Source organism: Motacilla alba, chromosome 1, assembly GCF_015832195.1.
Source record: "Motacilla alba alba isolate MOTALB_02 chromosome 1, Motacilla_alba_V1.0_pri, whole genome shotgun sequence".
In the NCBI taxonomy this organism is placed as follows: Eukaryota; Metazoa; Chordata; class Aves; order Passeriformes; family Motacillidae; genus Motacilla; species Motacilla alba.
This window is the reverse complement of record NC_052016.1, coordinates 49,612,281-49,638,896: the sequence shown is the minus strand read 5'-3', so window position 1 is coordinate 49,638,896 and position 26,616 is coordinate 49,612,281. Positions and strand designations below refer to the sequence as shown.

The 26,616-nt window shown below is 33.7% G+C and overlaps 1 protein-coding gene across 3 annotated transcripts in view; it reads right to left on the bottom strand.

Moving 5' to 3' along the window:
- Positions 1-26,616, bottom strand: part of DYNC2H1 (dynein cytoplasmic 2 heavy chain 1) — a 144,033-nt gene that overhangs the window by 80,999 nt on the left and 36,418 nt on the right. For 2 of the 3 annotated variants that reach the window (XM_038129624.1, XM_038129603.1), the window contains exons 46-66: positions 26,338-26,440; positions 24,935-25,102; positions 24,690-24,814; positions 23,284-23,532; positions 22,381-22,489; positions 21,268-21,381; positions 20,277-20,419; positions 19,474-19,555; positions 18,030-18,184; positions 17,013-17,150; positions 14,541-14,654; positions 13,239-13,399; positions 12,953-13,076; positions 12,212-12,333; positions 11,256-11,342; positions 9,747-9,873; positions 7,906-8,047; positions 7,226-7,335; positions 4,592-4,690; positions 3,359-3,482; positions 342-505 (exon numbers count right to left, since the gene is read on the bottom strand). In XM_038129624.1, coding sequence (XP_037985552.1) covers positions 342-505; positions 3,359-3,482; positions 4,592-4,690; positions 7,226-7,335; positions 7,906-8,047; positions 9,747-9,873; positions 11,256-11,342; positions 12,212-12,333; positions 12,953-13,076; positions 13,239-13,399; positions 14,541-14,654; positions 17,013-17,150; positions 18,030-18,184; positions 19,474-19,555; positions 20,277-20,419; positions 21,268-21,381; positions 22,381-22,489; positions 23,284-23,532; positions 24,690-24,814; positions 24,935-25,102; positions 26,338-26,440 — 2,760 coding nt within the window. The remainder of the gene's footprint in view (positions 1-341; positions 506-3,358; positions 3,483-4,591; positions 4,691-7,225; positions 7,336-7,905; positions 8,048-9,746; positions 9,874-11,255; positions 11,343-12,211; positions 12,334-12,952; positions 13,077-13,238; positions 13,400-14,540; positions 14,655-17,012; positions 17,151-18,029; positions 18,185-19,473; positions 19,556-20,276; positions 20,420-21,267; positions 21,382-22,380; positions 22,490-23,283; positions 23,533-24,689; positions 24,815-24,934; positions 25,103-26,337; positions 26,441-26,616) is intronic. The other variant, XM_038129614.1, reaches the window with a different exon arrangement.

Genomic DNA, 26,616 nt, shown 5'->3' with positions numbered 1-26,616 from the left:
CTGTACGCAAAGTACCTTGATGATACCAGCATTATTCTCTAAGTAGGACACTGGAGAGCTGTAACAGAAATGTTTCCATGGTACCATAAATGCATCTTGAACAGAAAGCAAAGGCTTAGCAATTAATCTGTTGCAACTGAAGTCAATGAGAACATTTTCATTTTCTCTACTGGACTCACTCACTGGTACCAAAGTACATAAAATTTTTACTATTTATATTGGTGAGCTTGAAAATACCTCCATAACCATTAATGCAAACAGCACCATAGAGCTTATTCCAGGTGCTGGATGCAGCAATGCATGTTCACTATTCATACACTGGTTTTATTCTAAATGCCTACCTGTCCTCTTAAGCCACTTGCTGTTGTGGTAAAGTTTACTTCTGTAACAATAGAAGAAGCATCAGGTGGAATGAAGGGATTTGGGTTCCTTGTTGATAGAAAAAGACGGAACTCTTCATTATAATCTATCATTTTTTCACCTATTTGTACGGCGTAACGGGGTCCTGTAAACAACAAGCAGATGGTATGCGCATTCTGACTGAACATTCTATAATTATCTGAAAACAATGGCATTTGTCTAATACTTTATGATCAATGGATCTAAATATATTTTACAATATGTATTTATAATTTGATTGGAAAAAAATACAAATTTTAAAAATTTAAAGAACACATCCTAACCTGCATTGTTAAGAGACAGAAAATTAATAACATAGCAATAATATCAGAAATTGCATAGTAAGAATATTTAATACACCTGAGTAGTTTAATTATCCTCACCCAGAACACAAAGCATCAAGGACAAAAATGCATTTGAGTAAAAGTAATACTAACAGCTTTTTGAAATCTTCCGACTGTGAATAGGAGACAAAACACCACAGAAGATGACCTTGAGAATCCCCCTTATGTGTAAGAATTTTGTTATAATTTAAACATATTCCTTTACCTTTAACATTGGTCTACCACTCTATACTAGCCATAATTATATACTGGCTAACTAAGATGGTTCAATATTTCCTCATCCAAACCCATTCAATTTAATCTCTGGTTACATTTATTTGTAGAAGGCTGATGTTGCTGTATAATCATAATTCTATTAAGATACTATTTTCTACGATAACTGTTATAAAGCAAATCAATGAAACTAAAAATGATGGAATATCTAGACAGCAGAATGAAAGAAAAATATTCCATCAAGAAATATCCCATATTGTATTATTATAAATATATTTAACTTAATCATATTATGAAAGAAACAAGTGATTTGTTAAACAACTGATTTCTGTCTATTTCTGGTTTCTGTCTATTTATACTCCTAATACTTCTCTATATGCCTGTTACAAAATAAAACTACATGTACAGCCTCCTCAACCCCTCTTCCATAACAGGTTTCCATTCCAGCAGGGTTAGAAAAGAATAGACTCAGACAATGACAGGATTAGAGTAAGATTATGCCTCCTGATACTGAAAAACAAATAAGAACAGAAGTGTAAGTTGAAAAGTGAAAATTTCCATTCCAGAAATCTTTCCAAGATGGCAAACTTAGGTGCTTCTCTATTTTTAGCATTGGGTGCAGATCAGAAATATAAATCTCTTGCTAAAACACCGGTAGAGATGAAAATCACCAATTTTCCTTCTATGCCAAAGATCAGAATAAATTTTAAGACTATGTTGTAAAAACGTCAAACAGAAAATGGAAGCTGTACGAAGATGAATTTACTGCAGTATATAGATTCATATTTTTTCTTAACATTTCATTCCAAGTAATGGAGAGATGTACAGTCATCACAATCAAAATAATGCAGACAGGTTCCCACACCCACATTTTGACAACAAGAAAGAGTGCATGCTTGCTTATAAAGTGATGGAAAAGATTCAAATAGTGACCCAGTCTTTCTTTTCCAACAACAGCTCTTTAGTTTGGACCTGCACAGACCTGGCTGTAACATAGCTCATTAAAAAGCAAAAGAGGATGTCTGAGTGTTATAAGCAATTTTCCTGAACAAACTAGTATATTTGAATTTAATCTGCTTTCTCCACAGTTTTGCAGCCATAGTCATCTTTCATACTGTATCTCATTAGCTCTCCAAAATTCGGCAGAAGCTAGAGGGGCAAAAAAAAATTGTTACAGTGTTCTACCTAACCCTCCACAGATCCCTGAAATCACCACTTTGGTTCCATTCTTTTAATGAGAATAAACAAGCAGGTGCATCTGTAATGGAAGACTGATTTAAAATAACACTTTCTTTTCCATAAATAGGTCTTTCTTATATAGGTGATAAATGTATACATGAATCCTATGGAATTTGTATTAATTTTTATCATCTACATACATTTCAAGAATTACTGCTACCTCACAAATCATTAGATCTCAATAGTAGATGAAATGACAGCAAAAAAAGAGTCTTGAGCTATTATTAGTACCCAAAGTTCATACAGTAAATTACATGGTACATGCTGAGGAATGACCACTTGAGGCAGAAATACAATTACAAAGGATAATACAAATCTATTTTAGTTACTGTAATTTATAAAGTGCTTAAAACACACATTGCTGTACTTTTTAGTTCACTAAGTTCTCTTGACATAATTTCAAAATATGTAACATAATTCAACAAAACTTATGCTGAGATACTTGCACAATTATTATTTCTTTTTGCTAAAATTTTATCACAATTTTTCATATCAAAAAATGTCTTTAAAGCAGCTAAGTCCAAAGCAGTCATACAAACAGTTATGTAGAACACATTATCTGTCCAAAACAGAGATATTATACTGCAAAACCTAAATATTGTGATTTTTCACTTTTCTTGCATTGATTAGGGACTCCTTTCAGAAAATTCCACCATTTTGCTGATCTCTATGACCCTTCCCATTCCAAGGGCACATCAGGAACAGACCTGTGCATCTTCTTTAGGTTCAGAGAAATCCAAGAGAAGCAGGAACACCAACACTCTAAACTTTTGATTTCTAACTGCACTAACAGTTGTGTAACTTCTGGTTTATTTAAGGCCCAAGTTTCCAATTAAAACTATGTGTTTGAAATCACCACTGGAAATCAACTTAAAATTTAAATTTTTAGAAGTGTATGAAAACACATTTTTATAACTTCAATTTAATACTTTTAATTTACCATTAAATAACTTTCAATTTAATAGTTTCCAATATTTTTCCACTTACTAAATAAGAACATATCTCCAAAATATTTCAAGTACTGAAGTGTTAGTAGCAGGTTAATACTACACAGGAAAAAAAACTACACAGTATAAATGTTTTCAGAAAAATCAAGTTTCATATAAATATATTAAAACTACAAAAGTTTTCAGCAAGCATTTGTAAAGACCTTGGTGATTTACCTTGAGCAATAAGATCTTTTCTTAGCAATGGGTAAAGTACAGGTTCCACTCCATCCATTTCCTGTATAATAAGTGTCTTCCCAAATCTCACTGCCAGCTCAAGAGCAGTTAGGAAGTTGGTGTCCTGGATAAAAAGAAACACATTCCTTTGATTCATGTTTGGTTTTTTTTTTAAATGCAAACACTTCAGAGTGAGTAGGAAGGCATTACACCAAATAATCCAAACCTAAAAATCAGTAGTATAGATGAAAAATCCTATTAGAGGTATATGATATTTTAGGGTTTAGCCACAAATGTTTCGTTTAAATAAACTTGATCTACTGATCAAGAAAACCTATTTAACATGCCTAGATCTTCAAGTGCTGCAACAGAAGAGAGCAGGTTCACTGTCATGTCGCCCAGGTGCACCTGGAAGTCCTGGCCAGGTCTCTTATCTCTTTTTTTTTTTTTTTTATGTTGCAAAACTGAACCAAGCACAGGATTCACATTATTGAGAGGTCTACAGGCAGTCTTTTATTTAAAACAGGTGTTTAAACATGCATGTGGTGGTTATGATCCCATTAGTCAATAGAGATCCTGGACAATACAGGCAACAGAGGATGAATGGTAATCAGGCCAATCAGCTAGCAGGATAAACTATCAATTACCCAAAGATATGTTATCAACTACCATCAGAGAGTATCTACAAGGGTGCCACAGAGCCAGCAGGGATCTGTGGAAGACCTACATGCTGTCGAAGCAGTATTTTGAGGCCAGGTGGGATTCGATAAGGGACTTCTGAATAGCACCAGATGCCTGCCTGTGTGTGTGCAACTGAGCTGCACCTCACTAAACAGTTACAGGTACACAATGAATTTTAGGAACCCTAATCTCAAACTGAAATCAAATTTACTCTTTCCAATCACAAGGAATTAAGTGTATATATACTCCTGAAATCCAGTGAACTCCAACTAAGTATACAAAAGACCTCTCTATTTGAAAATTTCTTCTATCTTCCTCTTAGCAGGAAATATGACATTCTTGGAGATAGTAGCACAAAGAGACAAACTTGTAGAAATAATACCAAATGTTGAGCCTCCAATTTTAAATAACCTAAAACTCTGTGAGGAATTGTATGTTTCACAGAATATAAACTAATTTTTGGTGATTTCTATCACAAACTTTTAAAAACTACTCTGTAATCTCTGGAATAGAGAAAGCTCAAACAGAAAAGACCAAGAGTAAATACTGCACCTGTTGGTTAATAACTTCCAAACGTGATTCCTTCAAATGTGTCTTCAGCCATTCAGTAGCCCGGAATGAAGGGTCTATCAAAAATGGGCACACTTTACTCTAGGGGAAAAAAAATATATATTTACTAAAATATATTTTAAGAATAAAACTGGAATACTTTTTTTTATTTCCCCAAACTAATGAAATATGTATTTTAAAATCCTTTTTAATTAACACACTGTTTAGAGAAACAATAACAGAATGGGAAATTTATGTCTTTCATTTTATCTCTTCTTTAAAAAAAAAAAAAGGAGAGCACCCAAATCCAAAATTCTCATATGTTTGTCCTGCTGAAGTTGGGCAGTTCTTCACCTTCTCATATAAACAGAAGTCTCTATTCAATGAGTATAATCTACAGCTTTTGTTATTCACAACTGCTTTTAAACTTAGAAGAATTCTTAGTCTTCCCTTTTCTTCCTCTGGTAGGCAAAGGTACAATACTTCTGGTTTTGGACCTCAATGCATTTTAGAAAGAATCATGAATACAAGTATTTTGCAGGCGCAAAGCCACACTCAACTCTGTCCAGTACATCCATGCCTCTCTTGTGCTGTGGATCACACAACTGGAAACAGAATTCCATGTGCGGCCTCATCAGCGCTGAGTGAAGGGGAGGGATTACCTTCCTTGACCTGCTGCCCATTCTTTGCCTAAAGCTGTCCAGGATACCATTGGTGTTCTCCTTGGCAAGGGCCCAAAACTACTAAAGTCTCATGAACTACCTGGTATCTACCAGGACCAGCAGGTCCTTTTCTTCAAATCTGCTTTGCAACTGGTTGGTCCTCAGCACATGTTGGTACATGGGCTTGTTAAAACCCAAGACTGTGTAATTCCCCTTCCTGAACTTCCTGTCAGCCCATTTTTCCAGTCAATCAAGGACCCTCTGGGCCCTAACTTTACCTTCTTGTGTATCAGAGACTCAGTCATGGAATGGCTTGGGTAGGGAAGTACCTCATATATCATCTAGTTCCAACAGTCCTGCCAAGGGCGGGGATGCTTGTCACTAGATCAGGTTGCCCATGGTTCCAATGCAACCTGACTTTAAGCACTGCCAGATATGGGGAATACACAGCTTCTCTGGACAACCTGTGCCAGTGCCTCACTACACTCTAAATAAAAGAATTTTTTCCTAACATCTAATCCATATCTCTCCTCATTTAGTTTATAACCATTCTTCCTTCTCCTCTTATTATCTGTCCATGTAAAGACTTGTTCTCCCTCTTTTCTGTAAGTCCTCTTTAAGTACTGAAAGGCTGCAGTGAGGTGTCCCCAGAGCCTTCTCTTCTCCAGGCTGTAGAACCCCAGCTCTCATCCTATCTTCATAGCAGACATGCTCCAGCCATCAGATCATCTTGGTGCAACAGCTATGTCTCCCAGTTTTGTGTCAGCAAACTTGCTGAAGGTTTAAACGTGTATTTTCAACAATTCTCTGGTTCAGTCTGATAGAAAAGTATTTCCACGTTTGGGGCTTTTTTAGACTGAGTTCCAGTATTCTAAACTGAGTAGCTACACAGATCTCAAACTGAAAGACAGGGGAACATGATGAGTATTCAAGCATCAAAAGATGATCAGCACAAAAGGCTGAGAACTGTACTGTAGATCACATTGGTAAAATACCATGTCGGATTTCAGCTTTATGAGGATGTACACAAGGAAAATTATTTGGCCTGATCAAGTGTTTAAAAAACCTGTTTATACACGGTGAGATTTTTAAGAGCTCAATCTATTCAACTAATGAAAAAGATGAAAATAAGGTTTTATTGTAGCATATAAGTAGCTTTAATGGTACATTAAATGGTAACCTTTTAATAAGTAGCTTTAATGGTACAAAACCAAGTGTTTATTGAAAAGCTTTTTAATCAAACTGAGAAAAGAATATACAGATCTACTAAAAGGATGATAAAGCAAGATAAATTCAAACTGGAGAAAAATCGCTAACTAATTTGAATCATAATTCATCCAAGCAAATCACCTGTAGTAAATGCAGACTGTCCTCATGACATTAAATATCATTAAATATTTACTTGTTAGTAGATCTAATAAATGACTAGACTATTACATACATATTCATACATTATGTATTTTTATATATATGTGTATATATATATCTATATATGATAAAACTATATATTTTCCTTTTCTCAAGTATTATTAGACAGAGATAGATAGATAGATAGATAGATAGATAGATAGATAGATAGATAGATAGACAGACAGACATAGGTCTGGAAAGGTATCTGCATATAGCCCCTTCCTTTTTCTGAGAAAAAAAGTAATAGAAATTATATGCCAAAATGAACATATATAGGACATAATTTTCCACTGGTTGTATTGGTGTTAATGACTATTTACACTTTAAACCTGAATAGACTGACATGGAATAAAATAGTGGCAGCAAAACTGAAAACATGTATTTTCTTTCACATATTCTTTCCTTTTGCTACAAAATAAACATTGTTACATAAGTATTTATTTCTATATGCTTGTGTGCTCTGTGATGTCAATAAAAAGCACAAATGAAAGAGTTCAAGTTGCCATGTTACTGAAATTTACAAAAATTTAAATACTTCCAAGACAAGACAAAAAAGTAAATTTACCTGCAAGATGACAAGAGCATTTTCTATTGAAAGGTCATCTGAAGGCAAACCTTCACTTTTCCAAACTAACTCCTCACTTTCTGTACACAGGAACCGTCGTAAATCAAACTCTGACAAATGAAAGTGTAAGTTTCTATCATCATTTACACTCTGCATAGTTTAAAAGCATTTACTAGTCTATACAGAACAGAGACTTTGTCAATTAATAGAGTGCAAGTCAGTAGACATGCCTTTAATCTATTATTTTATTGCTTTTATTGAAGTTATTATTAATAAGTAGCTGGTGTCATAGAAATATTTTATAGTTTTGCTAACACAGAGATAAAAACAAAAGCTTCTGCTTTTTCAATTACTGAAAAAGCAGAAGCATTCAGAATGCACTGGTAAATTTACAACAGTTAATGTGAACACATTCATTTTTGTAAACTTTTCCTTTTAAGATAGGACTATAAAGATACAATCATTTTTAAATATTTATAATCTTAATAATTTCATAGAATGATTCTAAGAAATTGTCTGTCAGTATCAAGAAATATTTATTGAGTAAGAAAACATCTCTTCTCATTTGGGAGTACAAAGACAATTGAGACAGTTCATTAGAACTCACTGGCATTTCTCACTTCCTCAATCAAACTTAATTACTTGCATGCAGACACTGACAAACACACACACAAAATTACTTTCAAGGCCGGCTGATTTGGTCCATTCATCCAAGCTGTTTTTCCTCTGATCCTCAGGAGCAGCAGAAAGATATGTGATAAATGCAGCTGCTAACTGAGCTCTTTTAGGCAACGTTGCCAGGTCATCTGTTATCTCTGACACCTTCAAAAAAAGAAGTACAGAAAGTATAGGTGTTTTGCAAACAAAAACTGCATTAACACATCTCATCAGTTACTAAAATGTCAGAATTAAGTTTGCCTGCCATTGGTAATACAGTTGAGACAGTTTCTCTTCTTGCATTTCAGGTATGCATACCTAGCTAAGACACATGGAGCTATGAGAAAAATTCCTTTCAGCTCTGGGCTAGAGCATGCACAGATACTTCTGAGAATGTAGCTAACAGAAATCCATTAATTTGATGAACAGTTCAACTTATAAGCAAATAGATAAATGGTATTATCATAACAAAGATAAGAAATATGTGATCCTAGTCACAGTCAGGCTGTAAGTATAACTTACAATATGTATACAGACAATAAATACTATATGCAACTTTTATACTTACTGTTACTCACTGAACACTTACATGATAAAATAAATTTATCATATATATTTAAATAATTTATCTGCACTAAATCAACTCTGCTTTGAAATGTTCCAGTATTTTGAAGAAAAATACAGTGTATCAACATCATATGTGACTGCCATAATTGGTTTCAAAGTCCTGTCACTTTTACTTTAATCAAATTGACATTAAAAATAAATGCTGATACAAAAAATAAAGGCAACTTTTTTACTGGTTCTTCCTCACTTTAAAGGGAGAGAAACACTGCCTTTTTACTGTCTTCATTATGGGATGAGTTTCTCATTTATCTATTGGCCAGTTTAGTCTACAGCATACCATTAACAGACAGTCTGAATTTTCTAATATACCAAAATGAAAAACTGTGAGGAATCACTTTCAGAAGCATTTAAATGCTGAGGTTCAAATATACCCAAATCCTTACTAGAGCAGGTAGCTATATAAAGCTACTTCCAGAGGAAAATCTTCACAATTTTTCCAGTATAGTGGTCAACATACAAGAAGGAGTCATCTAACTCTGACTCTGGTTCTCCAAAATGCAGGCATTTATTCTAATTGCTGAGACTTTCTTTGGTATCAGTGGAGACACAGAATCATTTATCTCTGCATGAACATTTCTTCTGACTTATGATCTTCTGACCCATGAAAGTTACTTAGGGCTTTCTGGAGGTGACAGCTATTTTCAGCTTATATGTATCTTCAGATTTTCCCTTTTGTTTCAGATTATAGAATTGCCTGTGTCTCCAAAGACTAGTCAGTTTCTTTCAAATATATCATTTGAGCAAGTAAGATATGCTTACCTTCCCTACTTCCGCAGCAGAAAAGCTTCAAGCATTACAGTGAAGACTTCAAAAGCAAAACAACATTTTGGGTATACCTATATGCACATTTACAACACAAATGCCATGAAGGTGATACATTTTAAGACTGTAATTGTTTAAAATCTGTCCCTTCGGCTGTATCTTAGGTTGGAGAGTCCAACTGCTGACATGTTCAGCCATCATAACAATTACATTCTTGGGATTGAAAACCAGCACAGAATTTTGTATGTTTTCTATGAAATACTGGATGATATTTACACATTTGGTAGCAAGGTTATAAGTATGATGAAGTCAAAAGAAGTTTCTGAAAAAAAGAAAGCTTTATTTTTTAATGAGAAATCAAAAAATGTGCACTAGGAGACATGCAGAATGGCAGTAACTCACATTCTCCAAGCAGTGCAAAACTACATTTTCAACTTATCAGTCATAAAATGTACTTTTGAAAATTTTCACTAACCTGAGCACTCCATCTTTTGTGCTCCCTATCAAGTTGATTTATGAGTACCTCTGCAGCTTTCAACGTTTTCTGAGCTTTACTTAGCTCTGCTTCAAGTTTTGCTGCTTCTGTTGTTCTAGTCTGGAACCTGTAAAACAAATACTCTTTGCAATTGCTATCATGAACTACTAAACTTAGCAACAGGTATTTTCAAGAAATAACTGATTGAATTTGTCATGAATGCCTGGCTTATTGTTATCAAAGAACACAACTGCAGTAGTTCTTTTTTTTATACCTTCTGCTTCTAATTGGTAGATGGGCTTGTTAGACTTTTAGCTAACAAAAATTTAGATGGATGCACAGGTGAGATTTAAAAATGGATTTGAAATACAGACTTCAATGTCTGAAAATCATTCCTTCTTCTACTTAAACAGCCGGACAATTTTAGTGATTGTGTGAAGCTTTGTTCTGCATGTAGTCAGGACAACAGCAGGCTCAATGCCATACCATACATTTGTAATGATTTGGTAAATTTTACCTATCAAATGTTTAAAAAATAGTATTAATAATTCACATAGATGACTCCAGTTTAATTCACAGTAGTCTATTTTGTAAACAAATATGAAGTAAGAACACGCCCAAAAAACAGGAATGGTTTAGGTATTACTTCATACTGTTCAGAATCTATTCAGTTTGATTAATATATAAAATAATTAATACATTTAATCTACTTATTCAAAGTAATATATTTATATATTAATTTATAAATATATGATATAAAATTATAAAATACAGCATTTAACTCTAATAAATAGTATTTAATTAATCTAACAAATCACTGTATAGTTGATTTACAAGAATTCAAGAATTATCCTTTTTTTTTCTTTGCAGACTACAAAACATGACTCTTAGCAATACGTACATATGTCAGGCTGCAAAGTATCTCCTACACTAAGTACATAATAAAAACATCAAACTGAAAAACTTGGATTAAACAGAACCTGGAGAAAGTATAAACGTTTACCAGGTCTATTTTTATGCCTCTGTGAGTCATGCACTTGATGAGAGGCTAAGAAAAAAGAGATAGCTAACTAGCTACTGTCAGAAAAGTAGGTCACCCTAAAAGAAATACTGCCTCTCTTCAAGCTGTGATCAGTAGAAGTTTTGTATAGGAATGTTTCCAAAGTCCTAAGGAGTCATTGAAGTCCTCTGTGATCCAGAAGGTGATAAACACACTGTTTCCTTTTAACATCAACAATGCCTACAATAAAGGCTACCAACACAGTCAGGAGTGAGAAGCAGGTACTTTTAAGGAGCATTTACTTAATCTGATCAAGGAGATGAGCTGTGATCTAACAATATTTATCTCCAATAAGAGTACAGATCACCGAAGCATCACTAATTCTGACGTAAATACCTTGCAGGACAGGAAGTTACATTTCCTTAGATAAAATTCATTATTCATACTGTAAAATCATCCATGTTTTTTATTTATATCTTGTACCCTTATACAAGTTACACCCAACTTACTTGTCTTTCAGTTCCAATACTTTTTGACCAACAGAGTTCAGAAGATCCTCTAACTTCCATTTTCTGTCTTCAGTTTTCTTGAGATTACTATAAAAATGTAACATTTATTTTAAGACTATAGAACTACAGTCTTAAACTAAAGGGGAAAAAAAGAGTAAATATAACAGGAAAGTAATTTGCATAGAGATAGTTCAAAGATGTTCTTCACTGTGTTTTATACTGAAATATATATTTTCACATGTAAAAGCTTTGAGTACTTCTCATCATATAGTTTTTAAAATGGAAACCAAATACCCCATTCCTAAAGATCAGAACAAATTCTTCTCATATGGAATTTTAAGACCTGGAAAAACAATCAGTACAGATTCCTCAGGTTATGGACAGTCTTATCTTTCTGATCCTGAGGAGAAATTGATAATGCTCGGTGTATGACTGAAAAAGAGGAACTGTATGCCTCATAAAATAGCATGGGTTTCACTGAGAGAATACATTTTTAGCATACCTGTGATGCTAATTTCTCCCTGACAATGTTCAGGTGAGACAGGTAACTCATGATTGTACAAAAAACATCCAAGGCATAGCTTCCAGGAAAAAGAAACTATTGCACACTTACTTCTTCTGTCTCAGTATGTACATTTTATTGTCTCTGGTGGAGGTTATCCTTTATCTTTTGTTTTTAATAAACTTTAATTCACACAGAATCACAGAATGGTTAGGGTTGGAAATTACCCCTGGAAATCATCTAGTCCAACTCCCTGATAAAGCTGGATCATGTCCAGGCACAATTTTAATATCAGAGGAGGAGACTCCACAACCTCTCTGGCAGCTTGTTCCAGTGCTCTGTCACCCTCAAGTAAAGAAGCCTTTCCTCATACTCAGATTCATCCTTGGCAGCTTCAGTTTCACCCACCACATTGGAATTAAAACCACTGATTTTGTAATAGAGTCTAACTTACGCTTCCAAGCCAGCCTTTTCTTTTTCCAAAGGCTGAATTCGTTCTAAGACATGGGAATATTGGATGTTGGCATTCACCCAAGCTGCTAATGGAGCAGCTGCAGCACTGGCTCGTTTAGCATTCTGAAAAATTCAGTACAAGGAAAGTTGTTATAAGAAAGTCCTTGAAGTATAATGTAGAAGAGATAAACATGGGATAAGTAATGGCAACAGATTTTCTACTTACCAACTTAAATATGCTAATAAGCCAACTCTTCTAATGAACCAATCTTTTGAATTGTTACTAAGATTATATCGAAGGCCATCAATCCATGTAAAAAACCACAGTGGGTATTTTTACAACTATGAAGCTAAACGGAAATTAACAAATTTTAAATCAATGAATGATTTATTAGACTCTTACTGGTACAAGGACGCTTAAGGAGGCAGTTAGAATTCCTTGGTCTGAGTTTTACTTTATAGCAGTAGAAAAACCTTTGAGTACTCGACTCCATAATGACTTCTTACCCCATCCCTTTACACTCACCAACCAAATTTTCACTTTAGGAGGCAGTATGCAACAGAGTAATCTCTGCTACACCTTTATTTGTTTATACTGACAAATTCTGTGAGCAGAATTCATCACTTTTTCTCTAACGGAAGTTCATCCTAAAAATTCTGCTGGCAAACCAGGCAATCGTGTCTTTTCTTTTGGTCTTTTTTTGGTTTTGTTTTCATGATACGTAATGCAATCAGGAATTACCTTTGGATCAAAAGATGCTCTGTTTTTAGAAAGAAGTTCTTCAACACTTGCTCGTATTTCTTTTGGAATATTACGGGCATCAAATGATCCTATGTCCTCCCTTACACTTCTTTTGGCCAAGAAACTGTGAAAAGAATTAAATAACTAAGTAAAGATGAAACATATGTTGAAAAGGTTATTTCCATATGAAACCGAGGAATTCTGAGCACAAGATTCCTGAATGCAATAGAAAGTAGTTCACATTGAAACTGAGTGTTTAATTTTAAAGGTGAAATAAAATTCTCACCTCTTCATGCTCACCCATGATGTATCAAAAATCCCCATCAGGCGCAGAACTCCCTCTAGAATGTCTCTGATTATGTCAGGGGGCATCCGTAGCGACCGGATTTCTAACAAAGCCTCTGGCTTTATATTTCCAACAGCCAATTTAGCTTCATTAACCAATGGCTTAAGACATGAATGAAAACACATTAAAAAGAAAGATGAGGATATGAGAAACTGAACATTTCCCATCCCAGTTTTCAAACAATTTCTTGTTCTTTTAAATACTTTCACTTAAAAAACTAACATTGATGCAGATTCATGTTTACAAGTTACTAAAAAATTGCCATGTATTTACTAAGTGATAATAAGTATACTTCCATATAAAATAGTATAATATAATCTTGACATTGTGATACAGGTATCTTTTAATAATGATGCTAACTACTATTTATAGGCATGACTTGGGATCTTTCTGTAAACATCCATAGAGGTACAGGCCACAAGAGCTTTCTATTCCCAGTAGCTAAACAAATCCTTCACCCTTATCAACAAAGCAACAAAATTATTAGGAAACAAAGTTACAGATTATCATTAAAGACTGTGCACACCTTGCACATCCTTCATATTTATCAAATATAGAATGAGTCTAATTCTGTAGTTCTATGTCACTTTCAATACAAGGATATAATTCCTTGATACCTATGATGTTTAAAAGGAAAAAAAAAAAGTTGTTGCACTGTTCTCTTAGTCTTTATTGTAAATTTAAAATGCATGGTATGAAAAATACAGACTAAAAGCAATGACTGAACACACATACCTCCCAAAAAAACTGATGCTTAACAGCTGCAAAATCTCTTGTAGCATCATTAGGATATACACTTTTCCGGATTTAGTAATAACAGTAAATTATCTCCCACTAAACTATTTCCGTTCAGCTGATAGTACCAAGCCCTATATTACCAGCTTGATCAAAGCAAAGTAATGTAGTTGGTTTATATAAAATATGAGTAATTGAAAAATATTACATAAAATCAGCAGAACTCAGCTGGAGAGCATGGCAGCATAGAAACGGCAGGTGAAGGCAAGATTTGGCTTGAAAACTCTTTCTGTAATTACTATCCAACAGAACACAAATGCCAGAATGACAATCTCTATCTGCCACATGGAATACTGTTTTCTAATGCATAAAAATTTTAATATCAAAATAATTTAGAGTAAAATTTAAGAATTGCAGGGATAAATTCTGCAAAACCATTTTGCACAGCAGGACATAAGTCAGATAAAATCACACTGCAAAATATTACTTTTCCTTATCAGCTCTTACCTGAACCTCTTTCAGTTCATCTTCAATTTTTCTTTTTCTTTGTTCTATTTCTGCAGCCTCTTCTGCTATTCGGTGTTTTATTTTTTCCATTTCTGCTTTTTGCTCACTGGCACTCTGTAAAAAAAAAAAAAAGAATTCCTTTAGTTTGGAAATTTACATAGATTTTATTCCTTTAGGTCTGTTATTTCTTTTAGTCTTCATTATAATAATTTGCACAATATCAATTACAATGAAATAGCTGAGTCTATTTGATATTAGGTAGGCTGGCTAAATAAATCAATTATATGGAATAAGCATAATTTGCTTTTACTGTGTGTCCTTCCCTTTCTTTACCACAGGACAGATCTGTACCTCTATCTGTGAGGCTCATTATGACTTTTTCCCTCTTCCTTCTGATTTTCCATTCCTATGTCAGCCTTCCTCTAAAAGCATAAGAGTGACAGCCTCTGTAACACTCTTACTACATTTGAAAGCACTATTTTCCTTTCATTGTCTTTGTCCTGATCCCATTTCTATTTCAATTTCTTTCAGAAAACCATTAAAATACTCTTTTTCTATCATGTTCATAACAGCAGCAGTATTGGAACTATAGCTTATTAGCTTAGAATTACTAATCACGGTATAATTTCTTTACTTGTAATTTTGTACCAATCTGTTTGCAAGGATAACTGTCTTACATCCTACATGTATACTGCAAGTTGTTTGGGCTTACTTTTTTTTTTGGGATTTGTACAGTGCCTACCAGTGTCTACAGGCAGACAGAAGCTATTAGCCATCTCCAGGAATCCTAAATACTTCAGTACAACAATTAATATCTAGTATATAAAACTACAGTAGAAAGGACTTTACAAGTCTTTTAGCCATTGAGGATAAAAGTATAAAATAACATGCTAACACTCTAGGCTCAGATCACCTAAAAGATAAAGACAACGAAGCCCAGAGTTTGTGTTTTTCCAGTATATAACACATCATCATCACCAGCAATTGTCAAGCTGAGTTGAAGCTGCAGCAGAAGGTAACAGATGCATAAAAGCAGAGAAAATCTTAAAATAATAACAATCCTCTGAGCACTTAACCCAAGCTACAGATCAGCATATTATTGAAGATTACATTCAAATCCATAAAACATTAGCTATATAAAACTAGATTAGACATTTCATGCAAATGAACATGTAGTGAATGATCGCTCTGAATAAGAAAACCTTAACATTTCAGTTGTAGGTCAAAAGCTTTTCTCTGAAAGGAGATTAAAAGAGTCTGTATGTATTAGAGCTCTCTCTGTTATATAAGCTAGATCATTTGAAGTGACATTAAAATGTTAGAGGGCACCTATACTTTATGCTAATCTAAATAATCAGGCTTCCACTGTAATTTTCCTGATGTCAGCGGGGCCATCATGTTTCATTGCTTTTGGCCTATCCTTTGATTTTCTCCTGCAGTGTAGTATGTGCTACCCACATACCTGTAACTCTACTGGACAACAGCAGATGCAGATTTAAAACTGAAATCATCAACACACCAAGCTAATAATCATTATTCAAATTCATGTACTACAGACTGATAGAGCCTAAAAGTACTAAAAACTGCCTACAGGAAGAATGGAAGTAATGCATCTTTAAAGCACTGTGAAACAATGGTTTGAAAGACCAGGCATTTATTCTACTGCACACAGAGAATGGCTTTGACAAACTTCAAGACTGACCAGATTAAACCAGTAACAACAACAACAACAAAAAAAAAAAACCCAAAAAAAAAAAAAAAAAAAACCAAAAACAAACAAACAAAAAAAAACAGTGCAGTGACAGCAGACTCATTACAGCTTATCCTACATTTATAATTTCAGGAAGTATCAATGTAGAGACCTATTGTATACACAATTATTTTACTTGACTGAGAAAACACTACTAAAGAAAATTACAGAATATGGAAAAAAAAGTCTGCCTCTGAGCTGAAGAATAAAAATTCAAAGAGTGATGAATATACAGATATTATCTAACCTTCTCTGAGGTTAACTTCTGAGAACCAGACCTTATGAAATACATATTTTCTAATAGTTCACAAATTTAATTCTTGGTATTTGTTACTTAAAGCATTGCTACTTGTAAGTATTTCGTAAAAATTTCCTATCTGGGAGAAACATAAAACCCATCAGCAGTTTGGATTTACAAAGTTCTAGGAAAACTTTCAGACAGACTAAACTACAACAGTGAACACTACTCAGGTACAAAACTTGCACTGATCTCTATCGACTCAACCAGTTCTAACCTGATTTAAATTACATAATCCTCTGTCCTGTTGCAACTTTATTCAAGTCTCTGGGCTCATGCCTTCCCTTAGGCAAATTCTTGCAAATGCATCAGGTTTTGTAACGGTTAAAAGAACACAAAACATAGACAGTTACAGAGACCAAAGATAGAAAAACAGCTTTTTTTCTTTCCCCTCCCCCACTTTTGATGTGATTGTATAGACCACCTGCATAGATATTGTAATTTCTTGAAGAGCAGCATCAGCTTCATCCTGCTTCGTTTTGAGTAAAATGCTTTGTTCTTCAGCTTTCCTGTTCAGTTCATCTACCAGGGCTTTAGCTTCATTCAGCTTTGAAACACCTGCCTATAAAGGTTTATAAGAAGCAGATATTTAGGAACAATTTTTAAGTGAATTTAAATGAACATTTGCTACAAATAGTATGGACAAACAAAGAATAATGTAGACTAATCCTTTTTTTAATTAATTTTCACATTTTCTTGATATTATTTAACCTAAAAATTAGATGTGGTAGTTCTAGCTGTGTCACTCTAAGATCTATTACTACAGTCAGAAGTTTAAAAAAATTCTCAAAATAATAAACTTTTAATGAAACAACAACTAGCACATAGTTTTTTCCCAGCAATTCAATAGCATTTCACTTAACTGATATTGACTCAATGTAACTATATCTCCCCTAAAAGCAAATCAATAAAAATTAAAGAGAATGAAATAAAATAAATTATCTGATTTCTACATCTATGTACACTCTAAAAAACATATATATAAAATAAAGTTTCAATTATGCTCAAAATTAACAATTTTCTTTATTCACACTTTCTACATTGTTTACTTAATGCTAATTATATAATACCAGTATTTCAAGATATATTTGAAAAAAATTATTGGAAGATATTTGGATTGAGGATAAACATCTCTAATTTTACAGTAAATTATTACCCTTATTTAACAGAGCGTTTGACCAAAAAAAATGCCCAGTCTGATACATTCTTGAGGAAATGTATTAACAAAAAGAAGAAAACCACTTTTCACTCTTTCAGGCACTTGAACAGAGAAAGGCATTAAGATGGATACTATTTCTCCCCTGAAACCACAGGATGAGCATTTGCCAATAAAGGACACATCACATAACCATGCTAGCAGCTACAGCTCATTAATACAAGAGACATTTCCTTATGCAAGAATATATTGAAAAACCCTACGTTAAGTGTTTTAAGCACATACCTGCAAGTGGTTCTGCCTTTTTATTAGCTCTCTTCTTTTACTGCTATTGATGGTACTGTATACACGAAGGAATGTCATGTACCTGCTAGGTGTTGCTCCGTATATTTTACATGATTCGTGGATTGCCAAAAATGACTTCAGAAAATCAGAATGACCTGTACAACATCATTTGTTATACAGACAAAATGATATTGAATTTTATCTCACATTAAAATAACTAAGAAAAACCAACTGAATATGCTTGCTTTTTTGAGATACAAATTAAGAGTATTCAAAATAGCACAAAGACTGTAGTTTTTTAAGTATTCTCAGGGAAACAACATGTAAATACATTTGAAATGCCTATTTCTCAGAAAGGAATACACTAAAATTATTTGATGCTTAGAAAAGCTAGCAAAATTAATTGCAGAATACAGAAGGCTGACCGAATAAGAAACTACTTCCATAAAAATTGAATTTTAAACTATTTGGGACTGTTTTAGAAATAAAGCCCATGTACTTTTGTCTTCTCCCGTATCTCTGATGACAGGCAAACTAAAAGGTTTTCCTGCCATTCAGTTTATTACACAGTTTCTCAAAGAAAGCCCAAAGACACTGTAAAGCAAACTGCATTACCCTACAAAAGAAAAAAATTGCTAAAGCGTATCTATATATAAATGAATGCCTCTAATAAGTACTGTGGCCTAGATTAATTATGATGATCTAGGATAACGAGGGATGGTAATGTGAACACAAATACTATTTTTGCCCATTATTCTGATTGGTCCATTAAAAAGCAACATAAACCAAGAAACTCCAAGTGATCCACTTACTATCTTACATTTCGTGACCTCTGTTACTTTTATAGCAAGTGGCTAAAAGTAGTATTCTGCAACTGATATCTGGCACTGGTTTCTTAGATTACATTTGAGACACTCTTTAACATGACTAAATTTGAAGTCTTATGATAAAAACAAATTATTCTGAAAAAGGGGCATTACTTACAACAAAGTAGTTTTTGAAATTAATAAAGTAAAACAAAAATCCACAAAAAGAATAATGAAAAACACAAACTGAAAAGAAATACATAAACATAACAAAAACATAAACATAAAAGAAATACATTAACTGAAAAGCTCTCAAAATATCAAATTTTCAGGTTGTGAAATAACATCCACATAGAAGGAAAACACTAACCGAAACAAGATACAGCTAAAGCAGCATTTAAAATTGAATGTATACAGTGACTACTTGTGACAGAAGAGACTGCATTTGATCAGCCAGGATGTATGGTCCAGACTAATACTCCCTTGTGCAAAATGCCTGCCATGTGAATAACACCAAAGTTTCTGAATATGCTAGTAAACACATACTCAAAGTATCTATGTTATTATCTATGCCCAACATGGGATCAAGTGTTTAATAACAATAATAATAATAACTAGTAGGTCTACCTAAATATTACCTGAATGTTTCTTCTTAACTTCTTTATGTGTTTTTCCAGTCTTTTCTTGCTCATCTGAATCACACAGAAGCATTTCAGGTATCTAAAAAAATCACATGATTTTTTGCATGAAAACTATGAACAATCCCAATCTGAGTTAAAATTAAAAAAAAAACCCAAAACACAAACCTTCAATCTAGTTTCTCTTTTTTGAAAAGACTGAAAATGATACACTTAGAATAAATAATCTACAGAATATTTTTAGCATTAGAAAGCTAAATTCTGCCTTTTGATGTCACTGATAACTTCCTATTCTTTCAAGTGGAAGAGATTTATCCCAGAGGCACTGCCACCACTGCTGTTGGGCTCAGCCTTGGCCAGCAGCACATCCTTCTTGGAGCCAGCCAGCACTAACTCCACCTGACATGGGGGAAGCTTCTGGCAGCCTCCCACAGAAGTCACCCCTGCAGGCCAATCCGACACCAAAACCTCACCACACAAAGAAAATACAATTGATTTTAACATTTTGCTTGTAGTCTGTATTTTGTTCTTAAAAGCTGTGTTGGACCAGAGTCATAGTAGTCAGCAAGTTGTTCAAGCCAGCCCACAGAGAGAACAAAACATAATGTTACTTGTAAAATAACAATGCTAATAATATTTCACTGTTCTGCAGAATTTTCCATCTTTGTAAAAGTGTACAAAGGGATTAAAAAAGTACAGTGATAATTATTCCTTCACAACCTTAAATATCTTGACCTTATTCACCAGAGCTCAGTTATATTTAGAGATACTAATTTAAGTAAGCCACAATTAATGCAACTTACCTTTTTCATACTGTCTTCTGACCAGGTTTCCATCCATAAAACCTGACATTTCTTATACAGTGCTGGATTACTTTCACAGTTTATTGTAAAATTTAAATTGGTAGAATCCATGATCAAAACAACATGCAAATTTTGTTGGATCCCTAAGAAAATGCAACAATTTTTAGTAAATAACAATCTGACTACATGACGGTAAATTTATTGCAAATACAACATAATTTACTTTTTTTTAAAATACTTGTCACAAGGCAATTTCTGAAAAAAAAAGAGCCTATAACATCAAATCGTACTAGGACAGGAATGTTTGTAAGTAGAAACTTATTAAGTACCATGAATTCTCATTATGTATACCAGAGTGCATTTTTAATTCTGAAAAGCTGGCAGTATTTTAAGTAGAAAGCACTAGATCTCATTCTAATTCATGTAGACCAATAGAACCAATCAGAAGTAGTTCCATGGCTGGCTGCTATGACTGCATTCTTTCAGTCATATTCTTTGATTTATTTCTAAACTATTTATTCTTCTCATTGGGCCAAGGAAGAAACACAAAGAATTAAGAAACCTATCTGTAAACTGGCTTATAATTACTCAGAATCCAAAGTGATTGCTTGGCATAATTGACAAACAGAAGAAATCTCTGTCACTAGATATACATAAAAGCTATACAAACCAGAAAATAATGGGAACAAAGGCTTTTTTCCTTCTTTTACTTTCAACAGCAGATTTTGTAACATTTGTGTAACACTCATCAACAGAAAATTTCAGACAGAAAAATAAATTTTCAGCAGAGGATTCTGTGCCCTCAAATATCACAAATATTACTCCTGCCTGCTATTTAATAACTAAAGTTTATTAAAAGTTAATTAAAGTTAAGTTAATTAAAAGTTTTAACTGCACACAATAAAAAGACCATGTTAGAAATTATTTGTCCATTATTATAGCACTTTTTAAACTTCATATTTAATTATAACTTATACTTCTGTTGACCTACGGTATGTGAAGTAGTTGAAAATTGGTCCTGTAAATCCATCTTGCGAAGCTTGATCCTTCAGAGGAGATAGCAATGGTTCTAATTCTTCTATTTTATACAGTCCAGGAACTTCTCCTATTTCAAAAATTAATTTGAGTCAGATAAAATACACTATAATTCTTTAAATTTCTTTGGAGGCCTCCCTTGAATCCTCTGTATAGAGAATTCAAATTTCATCATTTTCACCTCTATAATTTCTTGACTATTATCTCACATACTTAATATTCTTTTCATGATATCATGAAAACAAAAAGAAAAATTACAGTGATTCTGTTGAACAGTCTACTTTGTTTATATTGATGAAATGTGTCTGAAAAGGAATCTTTCAAATCTACCCAAAGACAGTGACTCTGTAGTGCTTACAAAACAAATCAAACCAAAGTGTCATACACCAGGACACAGAAACATGAAAGTGAGTACTAGTCTAGATTCTCAGACATAAAGTTTTAACACTGGATGATGAAAATCTGATACTGTAAGTAAATCTGGGGTAGCACCTGAGAGACAGGAAAATATGGTGCTCTTATTATCAGCTTTTAAACCACTGCAGTTCCAAAAAAAATGATTTAGGAACTTTGACTCTGTCCTTCAATAATTCTTTCTCTGATCCAGGAACAAAGCTGGACAGTAAATTAAAGTCCCTTTTATTATTTGTTATTGTTGTTTATCATCTCACTACCTTCAGAAAAGTGAGCTTTGCTGGTGACTCTTTAATTAAGAACTCAGTCTATATAATCTAGTAAAGCCTTGAAAATCTCTCAATTTTGAGTTTTATTATAAAAGGGAGGCAGAAGAGTAGAAAGCATTTTCATTTTGCTATTACACTGCCATCAAGAACTCCTTTGAAATGAATTAGAGGAACTGAAAGCACCTGTACTATAGGGTAAATTAAAGGACAATTAAGTGAACTTTGAGTCAGGTTCTTACATATGAGTACTCTAATTAAAACAACATCGAAAGCTAACCAAACCTTCTGATAGAGACATAGATTTAGAAAGCAGAATCTAATTCTGCCTCATTGAGCTAAGTCTGCATGGTAAAAGTAGTAACATACTCTCTTTGGACTTGACTCACCTGAGGACAGTAAACTGTTGACCATTTCCAGGAAAGTGGAATGAACAAACTGATAATCTTCGAGCAGCAATACCACCTGCTGGGCTTCAATGCCTGCAAGCTCCATCACCTAGAAGAAGGAAGACATTTAAACCTAAGTGTGTTGCTCAGAAGAGAATGATAATCACACAATATCCTGAGTTGGAAGGGACTGACATGGATCATAATCTTTCCTTGACTAGATACATATGTATTTTCTCCAAAGAATCTACACTATTAAATATTTACAAAAGATTTCCAGGTGATTCAGTTAAAAGAGATATCAAATATAAGGAACATTTTACCTAGATATACAGCTTAGTAATGAAAAAATAATTAAGACAGGCTCTTTCATAGAATATATTTATGTATATGACTCAATGTTAGAATAGTAACTCTTTTGTGTAGGCATAGATCTAGAATATTTTTTAGCATAGCTGAAGGTAATGAGAAACTGTTGATTCAAGGTTTTCATCTGGTTTTAAATAATATATACACTTTCATCAATCACTAGAATTTTATTTGATTTAACTACTATTAACTGGCAGATCATAATAGAGACAGAAAATAAAAGTATATACCAACATGGAAATATATACATGAAAAAGCCTTTCACATAAATATTCACAATAAACTTCATATTTAGAAGTTATACAACAATCAAAAAGGGTTCCAGTACTCCAAAAGGTGGAGTTTCAGTTAATCACTGTAAAGAACAGTACACACATCTAGAGTCAGAACTTCTGAACAAGTACTTGTTTCATTTCGACTGTCATTTTTCTTCTTGCACAACCTTTTGCGTCCTTCAAAATTCCCACATTCTTTTTTTTTTTCCTTTAACATATACCTGCAGCATTACAAAATAGATCAAACTGAGTGACTTACATATTTAAGATCAGTTTTGAACTGCTTCAGCTGATAACCTCTGGAAATTTTGGGAGTAATCAGAACAGCTCCATGCATATGACTGACTAAAGAGGTAACTGTCCGACGACCTACACCACTCCGTCCTGCCAAAAGAAGTGATCCTCCAGGATAACTCAGCACTCTATCCACTTTAGACGTATAACTGAGGACTTCATGGAACAGTAAAATATCTATCTCTTTTTTGTCCCGTCCATAATGAATTATACCCTATTTAAAAAAAAAAGAGACGAAAAAAATCTTATCACTAATAACAAATATAAGCAGTGAGATATGCAAATATCCAAACATTTAAATGTTTAGAAAAAAAAGGGCTTAAAAGCTTAAGAAACCACACTGGACTTCATTCAGAAAAAAAAAAAATTCACAAAATTTAGAAACCTCACATACCCCTTATGAGTAATAAATGTATCAACAATGAACATATCACACTACGCCCAGCACCAGAACACCTTGGAAGTCTTTGATATACTGAAATAGGAATCTACCACTGAACTAATTAAAATTGAATAATAGACCAGAACAAAGTCTGAGCCGTGTCTCTGACTACAGATTAATTAATAACTCAGGAGCGTGTTTTAAGCCCCTAATTGCTGCATAATTGCAGATTATGGAAGTTCCTGGTGACAGACACACAACAACAGATCCTATGATTTAAATTATGACCTTGTTATACTTACTAAAACCTCATCTTTGAAGCCCAATGTAACCATGCAGTCAGGAAAAAAAAAACCAAAACCAACAAAACAAACTCCCTGCTTACTGAGGCTATTGAATTTCTTAATTTCCCATATAGTGTATTGGTCACAAGTTGGCACTTAAGGAGAGGTGGTAGATTCCCATCTGCAGTCCATCAAACACTATGACTAAGGGTGACAATCTCAAAACTCTCATCCTAAAAATCAGATAGCCTGGAGAAGTTAAAATGTTTGCATTTCCTCATCAAGCTCACTTTTTTGCACTTTAACTGCTTAAAAGCATGCCAAATCTCCAGCAGTTCTTCAAACAAAAATTATGTTACCATACTGAAATTCAAAAAGAAATCATTTAATAAAACACTTAGGTACTCAAACAATACACAAATATTTATGGACATAAATGTTTCTCAAAATGCTGATTCATCAAACTGTTGCAAATCAGCAGCAAAGGCAACTGATGTCTTTTCATCAACCTAACCTTGCTACATACTTCCTACTGCCTGCCACATAACATCACAAGTCTTCTGTTCACCAAATGCAAAAAGTGATTCCTTGAACAGGAGGCAACCCCCACCATAAACCTGGTTGCTTGCATGTTACTCTTAGTCAAAACTGTCTAGAATCATTGCTGTGAACCCTTGCTGTGTATATTCTTTAATTGTGCCTTACTTTTTGAATAACATCTTTCAGGTCTGTCGAGTTTAGTCTGCCAAGTGGCCTCCCATGTGGTGGTAGTGCCTGGCCTGGTGTGATGAATGCCTCTTGACAAGCTCCCCAAGTTACATAAAAAGTATCTGTGGAAAAGAAAGGAAACTTTTGAAACTTCAGGTGTTCAACTCATATGCTATCTAACTTGACTAGGTATTTCCTAAACAAATATTTCAGGTTTGTGTGGTATGCTTCAAATGGCTTACCTGCCATATTTTCCAGAACATCTGAGCCCCAGTCACCTTGAAACACATTGGTCAAAATGTTATCAAATACTTGAAGTTCTTTTGTGTCAACAATTCTGTCACGGAACAAGCGGCGTGCTTCATAAGCAAGAACTTCCAAAACAAAGTCTGCAGTTTGTATCAATGAACCTACAAAGTTTAATGAGAGAATTAATTTTATATATTTATAATAGATTTTCAAATTTCTACTTTAAAATATGAAATTGAAAATGAGCAAGAGAAATTACATACCAGCAGGAGAGCATCGGTAAGGAAGAAATAAGAGAAAAAGTAAACATTATGAAGTGCTTTTAAATAATTTATTTATGGACTATTACAAGATAAAATGAAATATATTCTATTAAAGCAAGTTCTCTCTATTAAAACAAGTGTCAGCTTTTAACAAAAATGAACAAGGTGTTGCACATAAAGTTAAAATTAAAAGTCAGTTTTCCAGGCAATGAAACCAAGAAAATCCAGAAGACATTTTTAAAAGAGAAGACAAAGACTGATAACAAATACTAAAATAATAATAAATACCCAAAACAGTCTGTATTAGAAAATGCCAATAGAGACTCTGAATCTTAAATACCCCTCACAAAAGTAAAAAGGAAGGTGAGTAAATAATAAGCCTTGCCTTCATCACTGGAAAAGCATATACACATGTCAACGTTAGACACAACTAAAAAGACCTTAAATCAGCTGAGATTACCCATTCATTGACTGGCAGTTCAGCTTTTCTGATATCATTCAAGCTGCATTTACCATCTCATGATCCCAGAAAATAAGTGGAAAGAGAGCACAGCATTCTTATCACTTTCATCCTCTTTAAGCAGCCCTCTATGGAACCTTCTAATGAATGTAAGAGCTAAAACAATGAGTAATTGCTTGTGATGTAGTAATAATACCAATTTCAGAAACAAAAACAAGATTAGAAAGCAGCCTATGAAGTATGTGTATAAACCATGTTTATACAACCAAGTACAGCAGGACAAGCATGTGAGGCAAGGCTCTGGGAATACAGAAAACAACACATATGCTCAAAAAAAACCTCAACACAAAACACAAAAAAAACACAGAAAAAAACAGTGAACAGTAGGGGGCACAGTTCATGTTCCCATAGTAAGAATGCAGTCCTAACCTATTAACTTCCCTTAAACCATAAGTAGCTCCCACACATATTTTAAAATATCACTGGATTTTTTTTAAAACTTGTTTACTATTATGTTATGGAATCAACTGTCAGGCATTTTTTTCCTCTGCTGAGTTACAGACAGTTCACAGTTTAAAAAGATCAATGTGGAGCCAACAGTAAGAATGACATCAATAATAATCTAGGCCACTTTTGAACTACTTTATTAATGAAAACCAAATAAGTGACTTACCACCTTCTAAATCGTATCTGAATAAACCAAGAACCCACTGAGTAAGAATACATGGTGTGAAAAGGTAATGACTGTGATCATCAACTGTGAATTTCGCTCGTACCTAAAAATGGGAGTGAAGGAAAGGGAAAAAAATGGTATTGTAAAATCTAAAGTACATTTCTAAGGTACCAGATAGATTAGTTTTCTAGTTGGTGAACATTTAGATATTCTATAAATGCACTCCTTTCTGAACACGAAAGATTTTTCTCAGAACATTTTTTCTGTACCATGTTGTGA